At 38.6% G+C, this 23394-nt stretch overlaps 2 protein-coding genes across 6 annotated transcripts in view; one reads left to right on the forward strand and one right to left on the reverse strand.

Moving 5' to 3' along the window:
- The window catches only part of EVC2 (EvC ciliary complex subunit 2), a 58350-nt gene extending 36671 nt beyond the window's left edge, over nt 1–21679 (reverse strand). For 4 of the 5 annotated variants that reach the window (XM_031062844.1, XM_031062845.1, XM_031062846.1 and 1 more), the window contains exons 1-8: nt 21630–21679; nt 13595–13755; nt 13048–13113; nt 9299–9485; nt 7540–7649; nt 6388–6450; nt 2425–2559; nt 843–994 (exon numbers count right to left, since the gene is read on the reverse strand). In XM_031062844.1, the coding sequence (XP_030918704.1) occupies nt 843–994; nt 2425–2559; nt 6388–6450; nt 7540–7649; nt 9299–9485; nt 13048–13113; nt 13595–13755; nt 21630–21651 (896 nt within the window). In that variant the 5' untranslated portion in view covers nt 21652–21679. The remainder of the gene's footprint in view (nt 1–842; nt 995–2424; nt 2560–6387; nt 6451–7539; nt 7650–9298; nt 9486–13047; nt 13114–13594; nt 13756–21629) is intronic. The other variant, XM_031062843.1, reaches the window with a different exon arrangement.
- A 1600-nt stretch (nt 21680–23279) lies between these two features.
- EVC (EvC ciliary complex subunit 1) overlaps nt 23280–23394 on the forward strand; it is a 50511-nt gene continuing 50396 nt past the window's right edge. The window contains exon 1 of the mRNA XM_014309943.2: nt 23280–23373. Within this exon, the coding sequence (XP_014165418.2) occupies nt 23280–23373 (94 nt within the window). The remainder of the gene's footprint in view (nt 23374–23394) is intronic.

Here is a 23394-nt window from a genome sequence, read left to right on the forward strand (position 1 = left end):
GCAAGGACCAATGTGCAATTTATAGAGATAAGTTCCCAATTATCAAGGCAAGGCAGAAAATAATAATGCTGTTAGTTACCCTTCAAGGAAGAAAATTCCATCCACGGTTCTGTAACTTTTCAGCTTCTACAGATTTTATAGTTTCATAATACTGCCTTTAACCTCACTTACCAGGAGGCAATGATATGACTGCATGAACAACATTTGCTCATCCTCACATAAGACCTTTTTATGTGATTCAGCTGAAGAACAGATGACCTTTAACAGTGGCATGTTTCTGTCAAAAAGCCTTTCAACAGTACCAGGAGTGTTTCTGTGCTCTAGCAAGTGGTCCCAGCAATCACATGGTATCTTTCTGGCAGCACTACAAACTGTCACCCCTTAGACTCTGATCCAGCTGTTTTCAAAATACACTGCTCAACAATAATGCTGACACTCAGCAGGGGCTCTCTTGTCTAGGACAAAAGCCACCCTTTTGAAAGCAGAATGTCTTAAGCAATAGTAGAATACTGTGTTTCAGTATTTTCTTGCACACCAAGAAGTTTCCTTTCACATAGCGAACCACAGAGAGACAAAGCAAGGTGTTTAATTTGGATTGGAAAACTTGCATGTCTAAGGCCTAGATGGTGTTGTGACTTCTACAAGTGAATCAATATGAAATATGATGGCTCTCCCATAGATGATTATCTAAAACAGTTCAAAAACCGAAGGTAGTTCAGTAATATGTGTAAACAAACACTATTAAAAAAAACAAAACAATAAGGAGGACATACTCAAAACAGATTCAAAGGTTTGGCTGATGATAAAATAATAAATGTGATGTATTAGCAGTGAATTCTTACTCTTCCAAAGCCTGACGCATGTTCCCAGGTTCTTCAAAGGACAGAATATCAATGATCTGGTCATTCATAATTATATCTTCACTAAAGAGATCACCTGAATTAAATTGAGAATGCTCCAGTTTGTGATTTTGGCTTAGATCAGGCTGTGTCTCCTAAAAAAAAGAAAAAAAGGGAGAAAAAGTAGCAAACTTTAAATTATAAAAAAAAATGTATAATGAGTGTCTGATCTTATTTTATTGCAGTTTAACTCAAGGTGAGAAAGTTTCTACTTATCATCAAATTGTAAAGCTGCTAAGAGTAGGAAGAGATTGTGTAATTCAGATATGTATCTGAAATCAAATATACTACTTTTATCTCAGACTGATCTTTTTTAGGATATATCTGATCTGGAATACAGATTAAGAAATGGAGAGCACAGAACACTTGTGAAAGTCATCTAGGAAGTTGCCTTCCACTTCAAACTTTCTAGGTAATTAAAAAAAAATTGCCATGGTATACAAATTACATATGGCAACATTACAGTATTATCAGGTGAACAACATGGAAAAATTAATCTATCCATGATGGAAGTGACTCAGTTCACAGAGACTTCAGACTGAGGACTAATAATATTGTGTAAAAACCCCACTATAAATATCTGATGCTAGACCAAGCTGGACCTTTTTTACTAATTCATTATCACTATTTCTTTTGTAAAAGGAAACAAGTCACATCCTTTTCATTTAAAGAGATTTATTTTTCAGACCTAAAATAAATAAAAGTTACTGATGGTGTAATTTTCAACATCAGAAAGGCTGGAAGTGATCTGTGAGCTACTCTGGTCAGTCCAGAGGGATGAGAGATCCACCACCCTTCTGGCAGACAAAGGGTTCAAAGCTCTCAGCACACCTCTCTTAGGACTGCTCCAATCACTGTAATATTCTCACTAAGGTCTCTAGCTCCCTCCCAATTAAGTTGTTATACTTTACATAAATAAAAAAATAATCGTAGGAATGGCTGGAATTGCACTAACTTGATTAATATCTATCAGATTCTGTATTTTCTTTCTCTGGTGTAATATATACTAAAATACTTAAAAATGGCCCAGAACATTGAAAATACTTCACCCTCAATCCCATCTGTCTTGCTTAATCACTGAAGATATTATTGCACATTGAAGAAACTAAGACCAAAACTCAAATCCCTATTCCTGATAATCAGAAAAAAAATTTGCACCAAAGTTGCTGTGTTCAAAATAACCCAGAGACATTCTGCTGCTTATTCTGAGGGATGGAGGGGAGGAAGAGAGGAATATGGAAAGACATGAACAGGCAAAGGTTAATCTCCCTCTGATCTAGAGCCAATATCCAGGTACTGACAGCAGTTTTATTTGATCAGGGTGTCATTCTTACGCTCACCTCTAAACCTGACTGCACTGAAGTTTAGAGGATGTAGAGATTACATTACCTGTGAGCCAAAACCATCACCTGGTGGCTTCTTTTTCATCTTCAAAAACTCCTCAGACAATCTTAGCAAGTTATATCATCACATATGATCAGTGAAAAAAATTAAATAATCTACCCTGACAGACAGTACAACTCACCTGGTTTTTACTACAGAAGCTCCATTTTAATATTTGGGTTCGGTAAATGATGAAAAAGACAGCACATGTCAACACAAGGGAAATGAAAAAAGCAATGAAGAATGCTGAAGCACTGATGGCATGGCTGTATAAAATCTGAAATTAAAAGATCATTTAATTAAAATGTTATTTTTCATATGTAAAAAGGTCAGATCATAACTGTAATTCAAACACTGTAACTGTAAGCAAACTGTAAATTATTTTTAAATGGCTTCACACAACTTCAGGATTTCTCAGCTCTATGTTATTACTACATTTTGATGAATATTTTCAAACAAGTGTGTATTTTCAATAGGTTTCCAAGTCAGCACAGTTTGCTATGTTCACCTTGTCCAAATTCCTGTGTAATTCAAGCAAGAGAACCCCACAGGCTAAAGTTTTTTGCTTTGTCTTTTGGGTACCCTGCACTTAATACCTATTTTCCAAAGTTGCCACTCTCCTCAGAAGTCTCATTAAAATTTCTGGCATTTGATGTTGCTCATAGGCTCTGGAAAGTCAGTCAGATTTTGGCTACTTTAATTAATGGCCATTTCTTGATTCAATGAAACTGAGTAAAAACCATAGGGAGAAAGTACCAATATGAGTTCAAAATAAACATGCAACTGACACCCACCCAATCTGTGTGCAACCTTGCAGCTTCTCCATTAGCCTGAGTCAGAAAAGGCTGTCAGAACCATGAGCCAGAAACAACTTTTTAGACCCTTCACTTTAGCTCTTAACTTAATCTTTAAACTGAATTGAATTAAAAATTAATATTTCCTTCATGCTCTATGTAGCAAAAGTTAATTCAGTGTTTGTTTAGTTCTATGAGATCTTTCAATGAAAAACATAGCACAGCTATTAGTATAATGTTTCACCACTGATCATTCTGCTGGGGCTAGGAACTGTAAATAATTAACATGCTGCTTGCAAGCTGGGTTTGGTTTTTTCTTGGAACAGAAACCTGACAGCATTCCACAGAGTCAATGGTAATTCTGCATAGGAAACGATATTCAAGGATGGCCCTCAATTTGCAAATAATTTATTGCAATTTGACACCTCTGTCACATCAGGACTCTGACTGAGATCCCTCCACTTTCAGGGAACAGGAGATGTCATAGATAATACTTAGGGGAAAAAAGCTGCTTTGAAACCACTTCATCATTTTGTCTGAACCCACTCGCATTTGTCTAATTTCCGTGCACTCTGTGAAATTTAAGGATCTCTCGAGGCTTCTGGGGAAAGCAAGGATCTGGTGAGGCTATGGATTCAGTGAAGCTGGAAAGAAGCTGCTTAAGAAGCTGCTCTTCTTTTGGTGAAGAAAAAGCCCTGGCTATGGAATGACTCCGTGTGTTCTAAGAGGTGAGACCCATGGTGGGACAGTCTGCATGAAGGAAGGCAGTTTTGTCTGTGCTTTCATATTTAAAGAAAATGGGCTCTGGAAGGACAGTCCATGTCACTGGGGGGCTGTCAGTCCAAGCAGAACACAGCAGGTGCTTAATGCCATCTGAAAGCACCACAGCAGATGGTGCAAGGGAAGTGCCAGAGCCCAGTGTTGGCCCTGCAAATCAACCTTCAAACCACGGACACATCAGCAGGCCTCAAAAGCCATTCCTGAAGCCAACCTCTAAAGCCATCCCAGCAGTGGGAAGAGGCATTACAGGCCCAAGAACTGATATGCTCCCACTGCTTTGCATGGTGCTGAGGGAAGCAAGCCTCATGAAAATCAGTGAAAAGGAGTTATTATCATCTCTCCCATGCACAGGCTTAGATGGGAGAGCTTCCCTTTCACCAGTGTCCCATTCAGCATCAAAGTCCCCCAGCCAAGGGCAGAGGCACAAAGTACCGACAGGCCCTGAAGCACTAGGGGATGACATCTGGCATGGACACTCAGATGAGCAATACTCATATTTTTTTCATAACCCACAAAATTACCTTGTTCCAGGCAAACAAGCACTTCCTTCCAGTGGCACAGAAGAGAAAGGGTTTGTAAAACTTTAAAGAACAGCATAGTATCTAAGTGTTCAAACAAATCATGTGAAAGCTGATGGGACCAATGTAGCATGACACTGTCATTACTATGTAATTAATTCTTCACTTGTCATTCCCAAATACTGCCCACTTAGTCATATATGTGCATTGGCTTTAACATATCCATGAACAGGCTTAAATAATTATTTTTAATAAATAAATCTGAGATGGAGAGCATTTATGACAGCTGACAATATGAATGAAATAAAATATATCACACCTGCTCCAGCTAATCCTAATTTCCTTGCACAAACTGGTTTCATTCCAAAACACCTTATGCTTGGCCACAACCCAAAGTCAAATATTATGCATGTGAAACATGATGTGTTAAATAATTTCTAAGCTTTATTTTTCAAAAATTTATGGTATTTTCCACACATCTTTACCACACATTTTAGTTACAATGCCTGTTGATTTACTAAGTTCAAATGCAGCTGAGCTAATTTTACCTACCTACAGAACAGTTCACAAGAACTTTTTGAGGTCTAACTACCAAGTTCAAATTGGAAAAAATAATAAGCACAGTAAAAAGGTTTTATGTATAATAACAGATTGCAGAAATTTTCATGGTCAGTTGAGACCAATGTAGCTCACAGTCTTGGCTTAAGACATCAGCAACTGCTGCAAGTCAATTCATACCAAATTTTACAGAAAACATTCATGAGGTTGTTTTTCTAACCCAGTCAGCTACCTCATGGTTTACACCTCTAAGAGTTTCCAAAAAATAGATTTATGGCAAGTCCATTTGTAATTCTTAGCTATACAAATATCCAATCCTTTTAAATATTACTAGATCTTTATCCAGGGACTATGAGTTCTCTAGCTCATAAAACTATTGTTTTAGTTCATACTATGTTTAATCATGGCTTTCATTTTAACAGAATGGGCATTTGATCTTCAATTACAAGAAAGCCACGTCTGGACATGCTATCTATTATAATAATAGAAGCTGAGAAGGCAGAGATGCCAGCAGAAGAGGCCCCTGTGTCCAAAGAGATTACTTATTCTAAAGGCAGAGAGAAATTCATGGGACAGGTCCATGGAAGGAATGAGCGATCTAGCCCTCAGGATCTATTCAGGCAAGCCCTATCCACATGGCAAAATGTTCTATGGTGAAACAAACTGTTTGCTTCTGCCTGAACACAAATAATCCCAGTATTCTTGCCAACCAAGCCACAGCTTCTTTAAAAACAACCCCTTGCAAAAGTAGCCTGTCAAATTAATGAGAAATTGGGTGAGAGAAACAAGTCTGGGGAAGGGATTACTCTAGCAATAAAACTGATGGATGAAGTAGAGAATTTTTTAATAAAAAACTATCTAAAAGAATAATAGTGCTGCAATCAATGTAATTTTGAAGGTTTATTTGGCATGTTAAAAACTACATTTCAGAATTACTTCAGAAGCCAAGAACAGAAAGTCATATTGGAAGAATGACTAGCTAAAAAATGAAAGGAAGCATAAAATATGCCACTCTTTCCACAGTTTTATTTGTCAGGCTTGAGTATCAGCATCATACAGAAACCTTTCTTCAACGGGTGGAGGACACTTTTACTCTTTTGGAGAAACAAAAAGCTTTCTCATGGTGGGTAGGCACAGCAGCAGGTGAGCATAATCCTCATCACAGTTTCCTATGCCTGGACGATTCTTCAAATCAAAGAACATGGCAAGGAGCATAATAGCATTTTTAGATTTTCCATACTAAATATTGCTGGTTTAAGACAAAAAAAGACCCTGTATGTTGAGTCCTGTTTTCTTCTCAAAATCTGAGAAGGCAGAACCTGTGTATGATTACTAGCCAATAGCTGAGTGATGAGACACAAGTACACAAGTACATCCTTAGCCCCTAGGATTTACTTCAGACTGTCCAGAAGTATAAGCAGGAGAGTCAATGTAATAGCAAATCACAGAATTTACCTTGGTCTTTTCTTCTTCCATTATGGTAAGTGATGCTGTCAATGATACAAGATGTGTTTTATTCTGAGAGAGATATAAAAAATTACCTGTATTAAAAAAAGGGCAGAATCCACTGGCAAACAGCCTAAAGTCTCTAGAAAAGCCTCTCCTTAGAAGATTAACTATACTTCTCATCAAGCTTAAAACTGAAATAAATCTGATAGGAAAATGCAGTGTACTTAGGGGTAACACTAAAAGACAGGGAAGCAGCTGCTCTGTGGGATACACTCCCCATATCCCAATACACAAAGTATTACATTTTTCTTTGCCTATAAAATCTGGGTTGACCGAGAATGCACAGAACAGGAGCCACAATCAGCACATAAATCTCTATTTTTACCATGCCCTGTTTTTTTAAGTTTTCCTCTCCACCACTCTAGTACCACTCCCATACACATGGAACACCTTTTCCTCCAAAACCAAGGAGAAAGGCAATCGAAATGAAAATACATCTGCAATTTATAATTACATGTAGTTATGAAAACCACAGAAAAACCATCAAGCCATATTTAAGAACTGAAAAATTTTACTTTGGTAGAAACCACTTGTCCTGTCTCCTACTCAAAGCCAGGCTAATTCCAGCATTAGAACCAGTTGTTTCAGAGCCTGATGCAACAGAGTTCTCAAAAATCAGCAAGGATGGAGATTTGTCAGCTTCTCTGAAAAATCTTTCAGACACAGAAAACTCTTATACTAAAAGGTGTCTTATAAGCAATGAGGTTTTTCCATGGCTGCAACTTTTTTTTTAGTTAAAATAAATTATTTTATTATAAAAATATGGCAAAAATTTAAAACTCTGAGACTTCAGGAATACACATGTAAGTCTGTGGGACATTTATTTCCAGGAAAAATGAATAATCTGGAGAGAAATATGAAAAGTATAAAGAAAGGTTACAAGACAACACAGAAAAATACTTTACTTAAGGAGGTCTAGGACTTCTTAAGCTATAAAGAATAATTCATGCATTTATAAATTCATGGTAAACAATCAGAGAGCCTAAGAATTTCATTTCATTACATGATGGCCTCATGTTTAGGCAGGCAAGAACCACCTTGGAGACTAGTTTTTTTACAAAACTTATGAAGAGCAGAACAAAATTGTGAATGAAATACCTGTGATGAACTCCTGAAAGTTAGCTTCGCAGGCAGCGTCAAGACCCTGCCATGCCACATTTCTTCTGCATCAAGAAATGCAGAGTAGTTGATTACAAAGTGTTCTCCACCTATTAAAAAAGAGATATGGAGAGATTTGCTTTCTTCCATGAAAATTTCTCAAAAATCCCTGGGGAAGGCTTGGGACAGCACTGGAGCTTTTCCTTCCTGACACAGCAGATGCCACACATCCCAAGTAGACAGTTCATGGCCATCCGAGCTCAGCAACATCCTTCATATCTGCTGCCTCTAAGAATTCAAGCAAATTCAGCCTAGGATCTGGAAACTGCATTAAATGATGACCTGACCTACCCAAAAGCATTGTCTTTTGATACCAAAAGTCACATGAGATTATTTTAAAACATTTTTATTATAAAATGGACTGCCTACATTTTAACCACTAACTTGTTGATTCTTCCCTTATTGAAACCAAAGAGAAATCTGACAGAATTCAGGTGAATTTTCATTCACAATGCACTGAAATATGGAAAATTATTATGGCCAACATTGAGCATGACAGTACATAGGCCAGTGTAGATGGAGCCTTTCTGTCCCCTGTGGAAAGGTCTGGCCTGACTTCAGGATATAGTAATGACCAAACCTCAAACTATGCAGAAATCTGGTCTGCTGGATTTTATTCCACTTCAGTATTTTTCACACTGATTTGTCTGGAAAAGCTAGCTTCAACTCCAGATTCAGTAATTATAAATAAATTATGTAGCAGCTCCAACTTGGCTTACTATGATCAGATATGAAAGCCATTTTTCTATTCTTTTTCAGGGATAATTGTTTCCAGGAAATCTCTGTGGAAAGTCAGCAATTCCTTCCCATTTCCAAAAAGACCAGTCCTGCTCACACTGCTCACACTGCTGTTAACAGAAATAGAGTTTGGCTATCCAACTGCAATCAGACAGCAGCCCCTGTCTACTTATTTCCCTTTTCTACATGGAAATCTTTCACCATAAAACTATCATAACCAGAGATACTTCCATCATAAACAGCAATCAGTGAACACTTCTGAACCTCCTGGAGAAATGTTGTGACTCCCAAAAGCAAGCTGCTAATTTTCGACATGCTTGTGATTAGGAAAAAGGAGATGAAGAAATCAAGAAAGACAAAATTTAATGCATGTGCACTGATTAAACTGCTATCAATTAGAAAAGGAACAAACTGACTTCGCAACTGGAAGAGGTTTATTTCTCTATTACTTGCTTTGACTTTATAATTTGTTCAGTTTGGAGAGAACCCATACTGAGAAGAGCTGCCTTATTTCTGGTGAAACATCTTCCCTGTTTGTATGGCCTTTTGCAATTCCAATGCACCTCAATACCTCAGCAAGCTGAGCTGCTACACTTGTCTAAAAATGCCTCAAAATATTATTAAAATGCCTTTTGCAGAAATTTCTAAAAATACCCAAAATTAACAAATACAATTGTGAAAGACTCTCTTTTATTTTTGATGGCAACTTTTACAAAGTAAAGGAGGCTCAGTTCTGTGCCTGGAAGACTGGAAGCAGTTCAAAGGTGGGAGTCAAAACAGTTAACAGTGAGCTGACAGAATTGGAAACTGCAGCCTAAAACCTTTCCCAGAGTTTTTTGCCTGTATTAACTGATAATCAAATAATTTACACTACTATAATTAATTAAATAAATAAATACTGTGATTTTAACAGATGCACTCTGACGTGTTATGAGGGGTATTTTACTGCAGATTTTGTTACCTTGCAAGAAACTTTTCCTGTAAATCTGTATGCCATTTGTGGTCTTATTCCCTCTGTTTTTTTCAACATGTAGACCAGTGATGTTGTCCATGAGGATAAGATCTGTGATGTTTGTTGAGAGTAATGTGTTGGAGTTATTAATCACAAGTGTAATGTATGCAGTTTGAGGGTCACGTTCAACATCCACCTGGAATCAGAAACATTAGTATTAATGGCGCAAGATGGCTGTATGTGCATCTTAACAGCAAAATTCATAGCCTGGATTACAAATAAAACTTCATTATATGTGCAAACTCATTTTTTGAAGGTATTCTGAGTGATCTGCAAATGAAACTACACTCAGTTTGATCTCACATTCCCAGTGAGATTTTAATTTTTGGCATGTCAAGCTGTTGCCTGGAGACAGTGGCAGAAGGGCAGAAGGTGGAAATTCAGCTCATACAGGACCAGAAGTGTAATCAAATTCTGAATATCCCCGTGATACTGCATACAACACAAAACTGGATCATAACTTTCTAACCAGAGTTTGGAAAATTGTTAAATTTGTACCTTTGTACCACAAGGATGTTTCTTCTACTAGCTTCCTCACTGCAAAGTAATTCTCTCCATGCAGTTTTGGTCTCTATTTTCCTTTCTTTCACAGCAACCCCATTCTCTGAAGGACACTGGCTGTCTTGACTTGCCCTTCCCAGGTGAGGACAGATGGAGCCACCAGTGAACTTGGGAGTCCATGGCTCTGCTTCCAGTTAGCAGTGATGGTCATACACTAATCATCAATCTCTAGCAACATGCACCCATGTGATTTATTTATTCCATTAGGCCCTTAAGTCTCATTGAGCAATTATACCCTCCAAATGAAATTATTCTGAGCACAGAGTTGCTTACTGACCTCTCACCTTCCAAACTGCCTTCCTCTGTAACTCATATTAAACCAGAATTGTCTAAATCTTTATAGGATCTATAATAATATGGTGATCTATAGTATATTTATGATGATTTATGAGGTTTAAATAATGACACTAAATTAATAGTCCTTTAACTGACAGAATTATGATTCAGGCCGAACCTTTCTCTTTTTAGATCTTCCTTTTAAGGAAATGCCTACACTGTATCTGGACACCAGCAAATATAAGACAATAAAGCAGTCCCCATGAAAAATGAGTTCTAAAAATATGAATTGTGATAGACTTCATGGCATCCAGAGTTCATGGTATCCATAGGGTTCAATACATGCAGCTATGGTCTCATTGCGCACTGGTCTCTGCATTTCTTACTAATTCAGCATAGAACCAGATGACAGTTTTAAAAATTAAGGGACAAAATTTCCAACTATTTATTGTACTAGAAGCTGCAGGCAATGTATAAAAATGTATGTATTAATGTATGTGTAAAAATAGGCTTAGTTGTCTTTCTGAGGAAACCATTGCCAATATCTATGCTTGTATATCATGAGTTATACCCCAACTTCTGAGAGTTAAAACCACCAAGTATTAAAAATGTGTTATATTTTGGTCAGATTTTCTTTCTTCTGGTTTCTGAACTGGCATGATGTAGTCAAGATGCCTTTCAACATTTCATGTGCAATCACAAAGGCTAGATACCTGCTTTAAAAAGGAAAATCAAAACAAGAAAAAAGTCTCAAAATGAAACAAGAAAAAAGTCTCAAAACCCCATTTCTCATTAATATTAAATACATGTTTTTCATTCCTTATTTTTGACAGGTAATCAGACTTCAGCTCAATTGCAAAGGGGTTGAAAGAATTCGGATTTTTTTTTCCCCTGAAATCAGCAGATGAGAACCAAGCAACAGGTATGGTTTGCCTGCTCCTAGAATGAACTCATTTCAGGTACCTGGGAGAGTGGCATGAAAGAACCACAGCAAGAGCATGGACACGACAGGAGAAAAGAGAGGAGGAAGGAACTGCCACAGAAATTGAAAGGAATGGAGGATCCTTGTTAGGAGTAAGTTAGAACAACTAGAAACAGGGAGGAAAGGAGAAAAAAAGATTAGAGGATCATTGATAATCTCCAATGCACGAATGCTTAGGAGATTAAGAAACAAGACAGGTAAAAGTGTTAGAAGACAAGTAATTAAATCTAAAGATTTATTCCAGCTCTGAGAAGGATTATTGTCACTGTGTTACAGAAAAGTTCACATCACACTATGGAATGAAGCTGTTGAAGAAACACATTTCTGAAAAGAAGGAAGACAGTGGGTGCTGGAAGCACTGGTAAAATTTAAACACCTCAGTTTCAATAAGGCTATTTCTACATTAAGAGGTTGGAAAGATCCTGACTCCAAGAAGCAAACATGAGACACCTCCATGCTCTGACAAGTGACTCATTGCAGGAGGAGGAAAATGTGCAAACTTCACTTTTTTTCTATTTAAAACAGCTAAAGAGCACCATATGGCCAGTCTGTCACTTAGTATGAAAGCATTTGTTCACTTGAAATAGGACTGAAGCAGAAGACAATGTAATCCAAGGAAAATTAAATATGAACTGCATTTGCAGGTGGAAGACAATCACATATAATTGTATAGTTTTCAGTAATTTACAACTAATAGCACTACAAAAGTATTTTCTGATAAAGACAGCAGCTACAACAGATTATCTTTAATCTCCTACAGCAGTTATTTTGCTGCTTTTAATGAGCCTGTGTGAGGCTGTGTTGTAAACAGCAGAAAAAACAACATGGGAGTGTTTCAAAGCCTGTTCCTGAGAGGCTGTGGTATAAAAACTGGGGATCCACAGATAGAAAAGCAGAAGATTCTTTGTTACTACTTCTTATGTCTGAAATGCTTACTTCTCAGCCTCATTAATCATGATATGCTGCCATTTCAATAACAACATTAGAGGTAATTAGCACCATGAGATGTGATGCATATTCATTCTTCTCTACACAGCTGATCTGGTGAAGGTTATAATGTCACCTCTTCTGTACTGGTTACTGAATCCTCTACCCTCAGGCACCACTTCAGCGGCTAAATTCAGATTCAGATGGTCCTAAAGTTGGATGTGTTTTCTCTCTCTCCAGGAGACAGCTAGGATGAACTGACTGTAATTATAAGAATTCATACCTGCTTCATCAAGTGTAAAGAAAGGGAAAATAAAAAAGGGAAAAAAGGAAAAATAACAGTCTAGTAAAAATAAAATCAGAAGTTTAAAAAATTTCCTTATCTTTGCTTCTTAAAAGCATTTACACAAGTCAAATGAAACCATTTTTCATTAAATACTGTGCTGCAGGTGAATCCCACTGAATACTCAGACATGACACAATAGCTTTGCTATGACTGTGTGTTAGGATGCCCAAACACACAATGGGTAGCACAGGGGTCAGTGCTTCATCCTTCAAAAGAAGTCCACACTTGACCCAGGTAGGGCACCCATGGCTGGGCCAGGGGAATATCTCAGAAGGTTTATCTCATCTTGTAAAATTTGTCTGTCTCTACCCAGCCTCTTGGCTGATTACTCTGGAGTGATTGGGGTTTGCCCATTTGCAGTTTTAGAAATTGACAGTCAGGTTTTTATTTCAACCACAATCCAAAATGCCCTGAAGCCTGAGAGATTTCACTGACTTCTGTTTTGAATCAACATTGCAAAACAATGCCCGTCAGAGAGTAGGACCATTGTAACATCAAAATGCACATACTGCCAAAAACTCAGCATGGGCACAATCAGGTTCCCACTTTTTAAAGGTCATTTGGGCACAAACTTCCTACCAACAACAGAAATGTAAGAAAACTTACCATGCCACATTTCTGAAGAGTTATTCCAAATTCAGAAGACACTGACATATTGGACACATCTTCAGGCTATGAAGTAAGGGGAAAAATCTACATAGTGTATGAAAACACAATTCACAAACTTCAGCAACAAGTTAAATTATATAAATAAATACATAATTAAAAAATATTTAGAGGTACCAATTGGCTTCAAATTTAGGAATTTTATTATCCCAACAATTTAATCTTTTTTCTAGTCCAAATGTGTAAACACTACTTATTCCCACAAGTAATTATTAGAATCTTATTGATATATTCATCTTTTGACTATCATGATTCACAAAAAAACCACACTATGCATGAAGCTCATCAGACTATACAGCTTTTCATTACTAAGGGTCCATCAGAATTTACAGCAATCACACAGCTGTACCTTTCACAGGAATTCTTTGGAAATCCCAAAACTAGCTGGTGCTGCTGAAGTTGTGTCAAATGAACACAATCATCTGAGACAGAACTAGAAATGTACTAACTGGCAAACACTGAAACTGGCAAAGCGTCTGTTACTGACCGGGAGGTGGCTGAGGTCAGACTCCCGTTTGAACAGCACCTTCTTGGTCCAGGAGGGGATCAGGGCAAACAGCGAATGGCTCCAGGGGCTGTCCGAGGCTGCCGAGCTCAGCAGCTGGGCAGGGGCTCTGCTGGCCTGAATGGCCTCAGGTAAGGGCACTGCTGAAAACCAAAGCAACATCCAGCATTAGAGCTCAGGCTGGGTCCTGCATGGCAGCTACTTGGTGCAGAGGCCAGCCAGGGAGAGGGCTCAGGGCATCGTGTCCAGATACTCTCTCTCAAGGCACTCAAAATCATGACAAGCTGTTGGGACGGATGAAAGTTTGACAAGAAAGTCTCACAGACATGTATGTTTAGGAGAAAGATTTTTAAATGTAGAGTGTGATGAAGGAACAGAGATGGAAGCAAGTTTTGATATAGAAGAAAAGAATTGCTGAGCCAGTCTTATTGGATAACCAAGGAGGCAAAGGGTGTGTTAGTTAGAAGGGGTTTTTATGACTTAGAGCAAAGGATAAGGCCACCCCAAACAAGATGTTTTTACCAAGCAGAAAGATAGCACAGGCAAACAAGTCAGCAAAGTTGCAAGTAGAAAAAAGGTGTCAGAATTTTCCACTGCAAGAAAACTGAAAAACAACTTCTAGCTTCAACTGTAATGTACCAGCTTTTAGTGATTGGAGAACAGTTACATGAATATGGTAATTATAGTAGTTATGATAGGCTACAGGTAATAGTTAAGGTATAGATTGGTTCTACTGTATTAAGATGCTCAGCAAACAAAAGTATATAATGCATTGCAACCAAAACCAAAGGGTCCCCAGGCCTGCCTGCAGCTGGAGCTGACAGCTGTAGGCACCGGTTGCGTCACCCACTACCCTGGACTGCTGTAACCTCTTGGATGGAATAAACTGCATTTTGGAGAGCCACCTGGAGTCCCACATCCCTCATTTCGGTTCTTACAACAAGCAACAGAGACTGAAGCCAGCCAGCCAGAGATGGGATTTGTCCTGCAAAACCCAGCAGGAGTCAGAACAAAACTGTTTCCTCCCCAAGGAACTCCTATATATCCCAAAGAAAACTTCCTGCCATTTAAATGTAAAGTATTTAATGCATGAATTAAAAGGTTTAAGCCATAAGTCAACTGTTAATATTTTCAACACAAAGAAACTTTCAGCAAAGCATAAAGAATTCATATAATCCACAGTGTGAGGGGCATCAGTGTTAAAGGTGTTCTGCTTTAAAAATGCAGTCTTCCAATTAAGCATTGACCTTGCCAATACACATTCAGAACTTAAATACTTCTCACTTGAAGATGGGTCTCAATTACATTTTAGCTGAAGTGCCATCAAATCAAATGCTCATAAATTTAGTAATAAGCAATATAAATGCTAGCTTATACTCTTAAATTTTTATGAAAGATTAGTCAGTGACATTACACAAAGTAACAGGCATAGTTTTGAAATCATATCACTTTGATCTAAGAAAGTAAAAGCACTTATGACATTAATAAAAGAAACTTATACTAAAAATAAATAATTTAATATGTTAAATTGCCAAAAGGTAAAGCTGCTGAATTAAGAGAAATATGTTATGAAAATTTAAAACGTTAGTTGGTTGTCTATGTTCAAAGAAGTTATTTTTCTCATTTTTTGCTTAATATTATTCTCATTTATTACTTATTTTTAAATTAATTTTCAGCAATATACATTAAAATGAACAAAACCTCCCATTAAAAAGGCAAGTAATTTTTTGAAATGACTTTTCTATGAAAAAGCCTATTACATATTAATAAAATATGAAAAGCTGAAGACATTAAAATCTCATCAATATGAGTAGCAGCAGTTTTTCTGAAAAGCCACTGCTCTGTAAGAAGAACAATATAGGGAAATACAATTAGTTGCAAATAGAAAAGCATGGACAGAGCATTCAGAACTGGACCCTTAAAAGGAGCCTTAAAGCATTAATGCACATGAATCACTGAAAATAATTCTGTTAACAGAATGAATGAGATGCAATCTTCTTGCTTATAAAACACAGGTGGACACACACTTGGGGAGCTGCCCTGTCTTCCCAATGTTTGTTTGGAAGGGAGTAGCATATACTTGACTAAATTGTGAATATATAGGCCAGGGGAAGTTGGTGTTTATATTTTATGACCAGTTTTAATTCACTTCTCTAAGTTTTACTTAAGTATTTAAAGCACTGTTAAACAATGTGACAGACAGACTAATTTAGGGACTGGTAAAAACAACATGGCAAACTCAGTGAGAACAGGAACATGTAGAATTATAACAAATGTTGGAATTTTTTTAAGACTGTCATGCATGGCTTATTTCAATTTCAAGACTAAGCAATGCTGCAAATCACTCAGAATGAAACCAGTGCTGAATTTTCAGTGCAGTGCAAACCCGCTAAATACCAGTTTAAGCTCACCTAGCCATGACACTCCCCAGCAGATCCAAATATATTGTATCTCACCTCCAACGGCTTTAAACCTGTTTCTGACTACTGAATCAAACCTCTTTGCAGTTTGGTATAAATATATTCATACACTGAAAAAGATTAATTTTATATACGCTGTGTCTCTCATACATTAATGCAACTGTCACCCCATTCCTATGAAGGTGGGGCACCAATTCTCCTTTTTGTTTTCTTGACTACAGGAAATGCACTTTCCTTTACCATAAACAAAAACCCTGAATGAGCTTCTTTGTAGGGCTTTGTAAGTCAGAAGCCAAAATGACAAAATGTATGAACTCTGTTGAGCAACTGCTACCCTTAAGGTGCTTCTTGTTTAGCAGATCATTTCCTTCTGAATTTGGGAAGGGCAGTCAGCCAACAAGAAGTGTGCTGTTGCTTCATAGGGTCTTCTGACCTTGTGTCCTGTGTAGTATAACATGTCCATGAGCACACCCAGCTGCACTCTAAATGTGACAGCAAAGCCTGCCACTCTCCCTCTAAAGAGTATCAAATCCACAGTAACCAATTTAATTAACTGATCATGTTCCCTGACTGGGAATGAATCTCTGTACTACTAATTACACAGATGAGTCTGTTTCAAGCCGTGCTTTGTCATCATTTACAATTCCAAGATAATGTTCCCCACTCCCAGAAGAAGTCTCCAGGCATGTTATTCGGCTGCTCCATCATCAGTAGCTGAAATAGTTGAACTTTTTATGTTAAGCAGCCTCAACATTGATGATGATGACAAGGATGTTTCTGCAAATCCACTTATATATTCCCAGTGGAAGGTTTTGCTTAAACAGATTCAACCAGTATGATGCATGTCCATACAGCAACTTGTGCCACTGCTTTTCTCCAGAATTTTTCTCATCCTGCCTATTAATTTTTAACATTATAGACTGTTCTATAATACCCTGGATCCACTGCCAGTAAACCTGCACTTTTCTGTGGCATTCTTATTTCAAGTATTGACTGTCAATTAAATAACTTTTTTCTGATCCACAGATATTTAACTGTCACTGGAACAGCTAATCTAAAAGCACTTAACTGCTTTTCCACATAACTTGCAGCATACTCAACATCAGCCAACATAATTGTATTTATCAATTCACCTACTGTCTCTTTGCAGGTAAGTTCCTATTGTAGATGTAGGATTGTAGATGTCTGCTGGGTGCTTGAAAAAGTAGACTCTAAATATCTGAGAAAGGATGGTACAGGCATAATACATTCTGTCTTTTTCACATATACTCTAGATTTCTGTTCTGAAACAGGGTTTTTTTTTAACAAATAGATTTATCAGACTTTGGAAAATACTAACAGTTGACTGCTGAAACCCTTCACTGAAAAGCATTGGGCTTTCTTTTGGACGCTGCTCAAAAGTGCAATTTGTTTCCACGGCGCCATCAACACTGCCCCTTCAGAGATGCATCCCAGTGCTGACAGCGACTCTGAGGTCTCCTTGTTCCTTCCACTCTTTTCTTCCTACAGCTTCAACCTTCATAATTTTTCTGGCTGTTTTCAGAAAAGCCATTATCAGGCTGCAAGGTCATAATTTTCATTCGTTTCTAAATGGTAACGATTCCCACCCCTTTTTGAAAGAAAATCTCTGCAACCCAGGGGAACAGTTTCAGCTTTCCACCAAGCAGCCCTTTGCAGCTGGGCTTGCCAGGCTGCCACCAGGCACTCCCAGACTACAGCACCTCAGGCCAAAATATTTCCAGCAAGCAAACTACCAGAGCACGGGGCTTCATCTGGGGCTTTCCTGTAAACATCTCCAAAGATGCCAAATCAAACAGTTCATCAAAGAAAGACAGTAATTTCACTTTCTTTTGAGACGTGAGACAGTATCACAATCTTTAAGAATTTTTTTTTAATTAAAAACTCCCCTGTTTTACAAGGCATTATCAAGCTGTTAAATATTTCATCTTACTTTTAATTAGCACATTAATAAAACGTTTTCCCGTTATTTAATTCTACATAAACCCAATATAAGCGGATACATCAGAACCCTGTCTTAAACTGCATATTCCCAGCTAATTACTAGTGCTGGTAGGTAGACCTTGTATTGAATTTCAAAATGAAAACACAAAAAACACATTAATATAGCTGCAACAGCTGGAATAATGGTGTAACATTTTACCTCTCACATTCCTGCAGTATTCACTCAGTCCCCCACATAAGCATTCCACCACCATACAAAATGACAAAGGCACAGTTGATCAGAGCAGTCTCTGCTACTTAATGTTCAATTTTCTTTGCTGTTCTCCCTAGGTCGTAACTTGTCACTCCAGTTCTGTGCACTATTGCCTTCTGGGCAATACTGCTCTTCTGGGCTTCCAGCTGCCACTCAAGGCACAGGCAATATGCTTAGGAAGGAGAGCACCCACTGCCAGCCCTCACAGCATTCACTTAGCATTCACTTGCTGCTCAGAGAGTGCAAATACTGAGGATTCAACCTGGTACAAAAGGCACCTGCTGCATAGAGAATGTGATGGAAGTGGATCTGTGTTCATACAGACCAGGGTAGAAGGATGGGTATTCAAAGAAAATAAATTTTCCCCTGATCATGGTCAGCACACCATCCTTTACTTTGAAATTAGTTCTGTGTCAAGACATGGACCTGGCACAGCACAAGCCTTGACCATTGGATTCAGGGGGCTGAGTCCTGAATGTGTCAGTGGTATTGACCACCTACCAGCAGAACTGCACACACAACATCACAACAGAAGTTAAGGTGAAGGTTACTCTTGGCTATAGCAATTAAATAGGATAAGAGAGAATTAAAATCATCTTGCAATAGGTTTACATCAAAAACTCCAGAATGTCCTTAAAGCTCCTATACCTTTAGAGCCCATTCGAAGCAGTAGAATGCCAAATTACAGTAGGAAAGCAAAGACACTGACAAGTTCGTGAAATTTCAAGCTCAGCATTAAAAATGAGAAAACCCCCACAATTTAACTAAGACATTAATTCTAATTTATGGCTCTCAAGGGCTGAATATTTCAATTCAGATTCCAGAGTCTCACTTGCTCACCCACCACAAATCTATCAGCAAAGCTTTGAACAATTTTGCTTTATTTCAGTGGGTAAGACAGGAGTTAAATAGACTCGCTTGCTATATTTTTGTTGTCATTGTTCTAAATTACTCCCTGTCTTGAAAACCATCCAGGATACAAGATCCAATTTGAAGTCCTTTCAATTACACACAACAATGAACAGGCAAAGGTAGCAATTTACAGTGTTCAGTTTTGAATGTTGCCATTAGCTTTTCTTGTTACAATGTCAAAGAAACTATGGGCATCAACAAGAAAAAACAAATCTACTTTCCAGGTCTGTTTTGAATAAATCAGAGCAGACTCAAATATAGCTCTGAAAAATCCACTGTGTTCCTCAGTCACAGGAATATTCTGGGTTTGTCTTTTCTCATCTTATGCAGAAACAACTCAAAAAAGCTTCCAAAAGAAACACTGAGATCAGTGTGCTGTCACAAACCATTTCACACTTCAGCACACTGCCAGTCTCAATGACAATGGTTTTATGCATCTCTCTGCTTTCATCAAGAACTTCTTCAGTAAAATCTAAAGAATGTAATTCTCTGATTAGGCAAATCGCTAAAATCTTAAGTTTTAAATAAGTTAAAAATTGATATTTACTAGAATGGGACAGTTTTGAGTTATAAAATCAAGCATATAATTCAGTGTTTGTAGCACTCATTTAACACATACATTTACCTACTAACAAAATGCCAGAATTTCACAGAATCACAATATATATTTGAGTTTGGAAATGACCCTTAAGATTAAATCCAATTGCAAACCTAGCACTGTGAAGTTCAACACTAAACCATGTCTCGAAGCACACATCTTTTAAATACCTCCAGGGATGGCACAGCGACTCAACCACTTCCTTGGGCAGCCTTTTCCAATGCCTGGTAACCCTTCCCATGAAGACATTTCTCCTAAAATCCAAACTAAATCTCCTCTGGCACCACCTGAGACCATTTTGTCTCATCCTGTCACCTGTTACCTGCGAGAAGAGGTTGGCTCCCAGTTCACTACAACCCCCTTTCAGGTAGTATAGAAAGTGAGAAGGTCCCCCCTGAGGCTCCTCTCCAGGTTAATCAACCCCAACTTCCTCAGCTGCTCCCCTCAAGACTCATTCTCCAGACCCTTCATCAACTTTGCTGCCTTCCTCTGGATACATCCCAGCATCTCAATGTCTTTCTTGCTGACTGAAGACAAGATTTGAGGTGCAGCCTCCCCAGTGTCCAGTTCAAAGGGATGCCACTTCCCTCATCCTGCTGGCCATACTATTTTAACCACTAACAAAATGATACTGCATATCAAAATCCTCCACTATTTTTTTTTAGGGCTAGAAGGTTTTTCTTAAGTATAAAACCACATTCATTTCCTCTCTTGCTGGATGCTACAAGAATAATTTGCAACCCATCACAAAGTAGGATGCACACAGCAAAGATGACATTGAATAAATACTGGAAAAAAACAAGCTCAGCAAATCTGAATTACTTGCTTTCATATTTAAATTAATAAACTCATTTGTGAATTAGCCATGGCACAGGGCAAAGAAATTAGAGGTATCTCACTTGATAACTGCTTCAAAGCATGTAATTTCTGGGAAAAAACATGTCATGAAATAATCTCTTGGGGAACCTTAGTGATGGAGAGGTTTATTTAAGAGTGTTGCCCTGTTAATTTGCTATATGAGGACATCCCGACCTTTCAGGACATACTCATCTCTACCATGCTCAGATGAAGTAGAACACTATTTATAATATATACATAGAAATTAAAGAACAGACTCAGAGAAACAGAGTGTTTTTCTCAAATTTACACAAAGAGCCTGTGGCAGTCAGCCCTCAGATGCAGCTACACCAAGCTCAAAGTGACTTCTCTAAGTTTCAACGAGATTAGGCAACCACCACTGGAGACAATCACCCTATCTGAGATCACTGACAAGAATTACTTGATATCTGCTGTGAAGATTTACCAGCATCCCAGCAGTACCTCTAGACCCACTATATCTATCAGTCTTTAACCCACTATATCTAATAGTCTTCCACAATCAGTCTTTGGTCCAGGACAAAGTGGTCCAGCCATTGCAGTTCCAGAGGTCTATAAAAATAGCTTCAAGAACAGGTATTGCAACACTGCTGGTAAATGCACAAGGGTTAAGCTAGCTTCTGTAAATGAACATCTTGATCAGCTTTAAGTTGTCTGGGTTTTTCATAAACCTGGGAACTCTAGACATCAGAGGGTGCTCCCCTATACCATTATGTTTAATAATGAAAAAGGGCTCCTCCTGAAAATGATTCAGAGCAGGGTATGAAATGAAGCCTTCTCATAAGGCCCTCATTCTAGATGAGCCATTTAGGGAACCTAACGCACCCTTGTTCCTACTTTCTGTGCAAACTTTCCCCTGTAACTCAAGACTGACAGTCCCACTGATGTCAGCAGGCCACCAGGGTGCAGTTCCTGGCCCCTGCTCACCTTCACACACATGCCCTGTGAGTCCTGGGACCCCACAATGCTGAAAAGAGAGAGGAAACAGTTGCATACCTGCCATTCCTAGGCATCCCATCTCCTTCTGAAGCCACAGATCATCTTCAAAAACCTGGAAGAGAGCAATTATGAAAAAAAACACTTTTCATAAATACCTATTATTGAACTTTTACACTGAATTTATGCTTCAATTACACAATTACACAGAACCCTATCCTACAAAGCCTCGAGTTTCTCCAAAATTAACTCTCAGAAGGGACACAACTTGGCTCTAGAGGTCTCCCACAGCTTGTTAAGCAGTAGGAGGCTCTGTAGCCCAACGTGGATATCCATGCTTGAGGCTCAAATTGTACTTACACTTCATATTATCAGGATGAGTCCCTGCACAATAGTGGAGCAGGGCTGGCTATTGGTTTGCTCCCATTAAATAACCTTTCTTTGCCATTTTCAGAGGCCTATTTGAGGACACAGGAAAATCTGATCACTAGGAGGCAGCAAGAATGTGTCAATATGAGATATCAAGCCCACTGACATGACACTCATTTTTTCTCCAGAGAACTACACAGGGCCTTTCAAAGGGGCCACATGCTAAAACTGCAGCTCGCAAGGCAATCTGTGACAGCCTCCTGCCTGTGCCTGGACCACAGAGACTGCTACAGAAATCACAGCTCAAAACATCAGTAGAAGAAACCAATGTTTTTAAGGAGTTTTATTGCCCAGTGTTTGGATCAAGATGTAGTAGTCATACAAGCAAGTTCTTGTTGATCAAAGATTCTTCCTTGCAGGAGCTAATAGAGAGGTAGGAATGTGGGTAATTAACAGGGATCCAACTCAGCCTGGTGACATCAGCCACATTCACTGTTTCTGTTTGCTACCAAGCACTGCATGTGGGTAATATTAAGTACTGACTTATGTCAACAGCATTGCTACAGTACAGCATGTTAAGGGCAATTTTCTTCTTTGCGTTCTTCTGGTAAAGTAATTTGGTGTCCTCCTTGTTGGTTTTGCGGAGGGTCCTGGTTTTGGGAGGGTTTTGTTTGTTTGTTTTCCCGCAATACTATTTCCTGTTTATTAGTCTTTCTGTAATCCTACCAACAAACTACATTTGTCACTCACTCTAATCCCCACTGTACAGTAAGGGCAAAAAGATAACTATGTCAACACATTTTGACATGGCTTGACAGACACAAACCTAGATAAGGAGCAAGAATGAACATAAAAGCTCCATCCTAAGAGCTACTGCACTCCTCACTGGAGACTGACACCACTGAGCAGAGCTGCTGTGACTACATAAACACCAAGGGCCTCTGCTCAGAAGCACAGGGAAGCACAGACACAGCATCATTAGGGTGGGAAGGGAACTCTGGACATCATCCAGCCCAATCCCCTGCCAAGGCAGGGTCACCCAGAGCAGGTGACAGGAACACATCCAGGTGGGTCTGGAATGTCTCCAGAGAGGGAGACTCCAAGATCTCTATAGGCAGTTGTGCCAGTGCCTTGCCACCGTCAATGAAAAGTTCTTCATGTTGACGTGAAATTTCTTGTGTTTTACTTTATGGCCATTCCTCCTTGTCTTGTCCCAGGCTACCACTGAAAAGAGTTTGACACCATCCTCTTGACGCCCACCTTTGAAATATTTATATGTATTAATGAGATTCCAATTCAGTCTTCTATAGACTAAACAGGCAATCTCTCCCGGTAAGAGAGATGGCCCACACCCCTCATCGCTTCCGTGGCACTCTGCTGGACCCTCTCCAGTGTACTGAGGACCCTGTTCAGAACCTGTCGGCTTTCTCACCACGCCGGTGCCGGGCAGCTTCCC

Source organism: Geospiza fortis, unplaced genomic scaffold (assembly GCF_000277835.1).
Source record: "Geospiza fortis unplaced genomic scaffold, GeoFor_1.0 scaffold666, whole genome shotgun sequence".
Lineage (NCBI taxonomy): Eukaryota > Metazoa > Chordata > Aves > Passeriformes > Thraupidae > Geospiza > Geospiza fortis.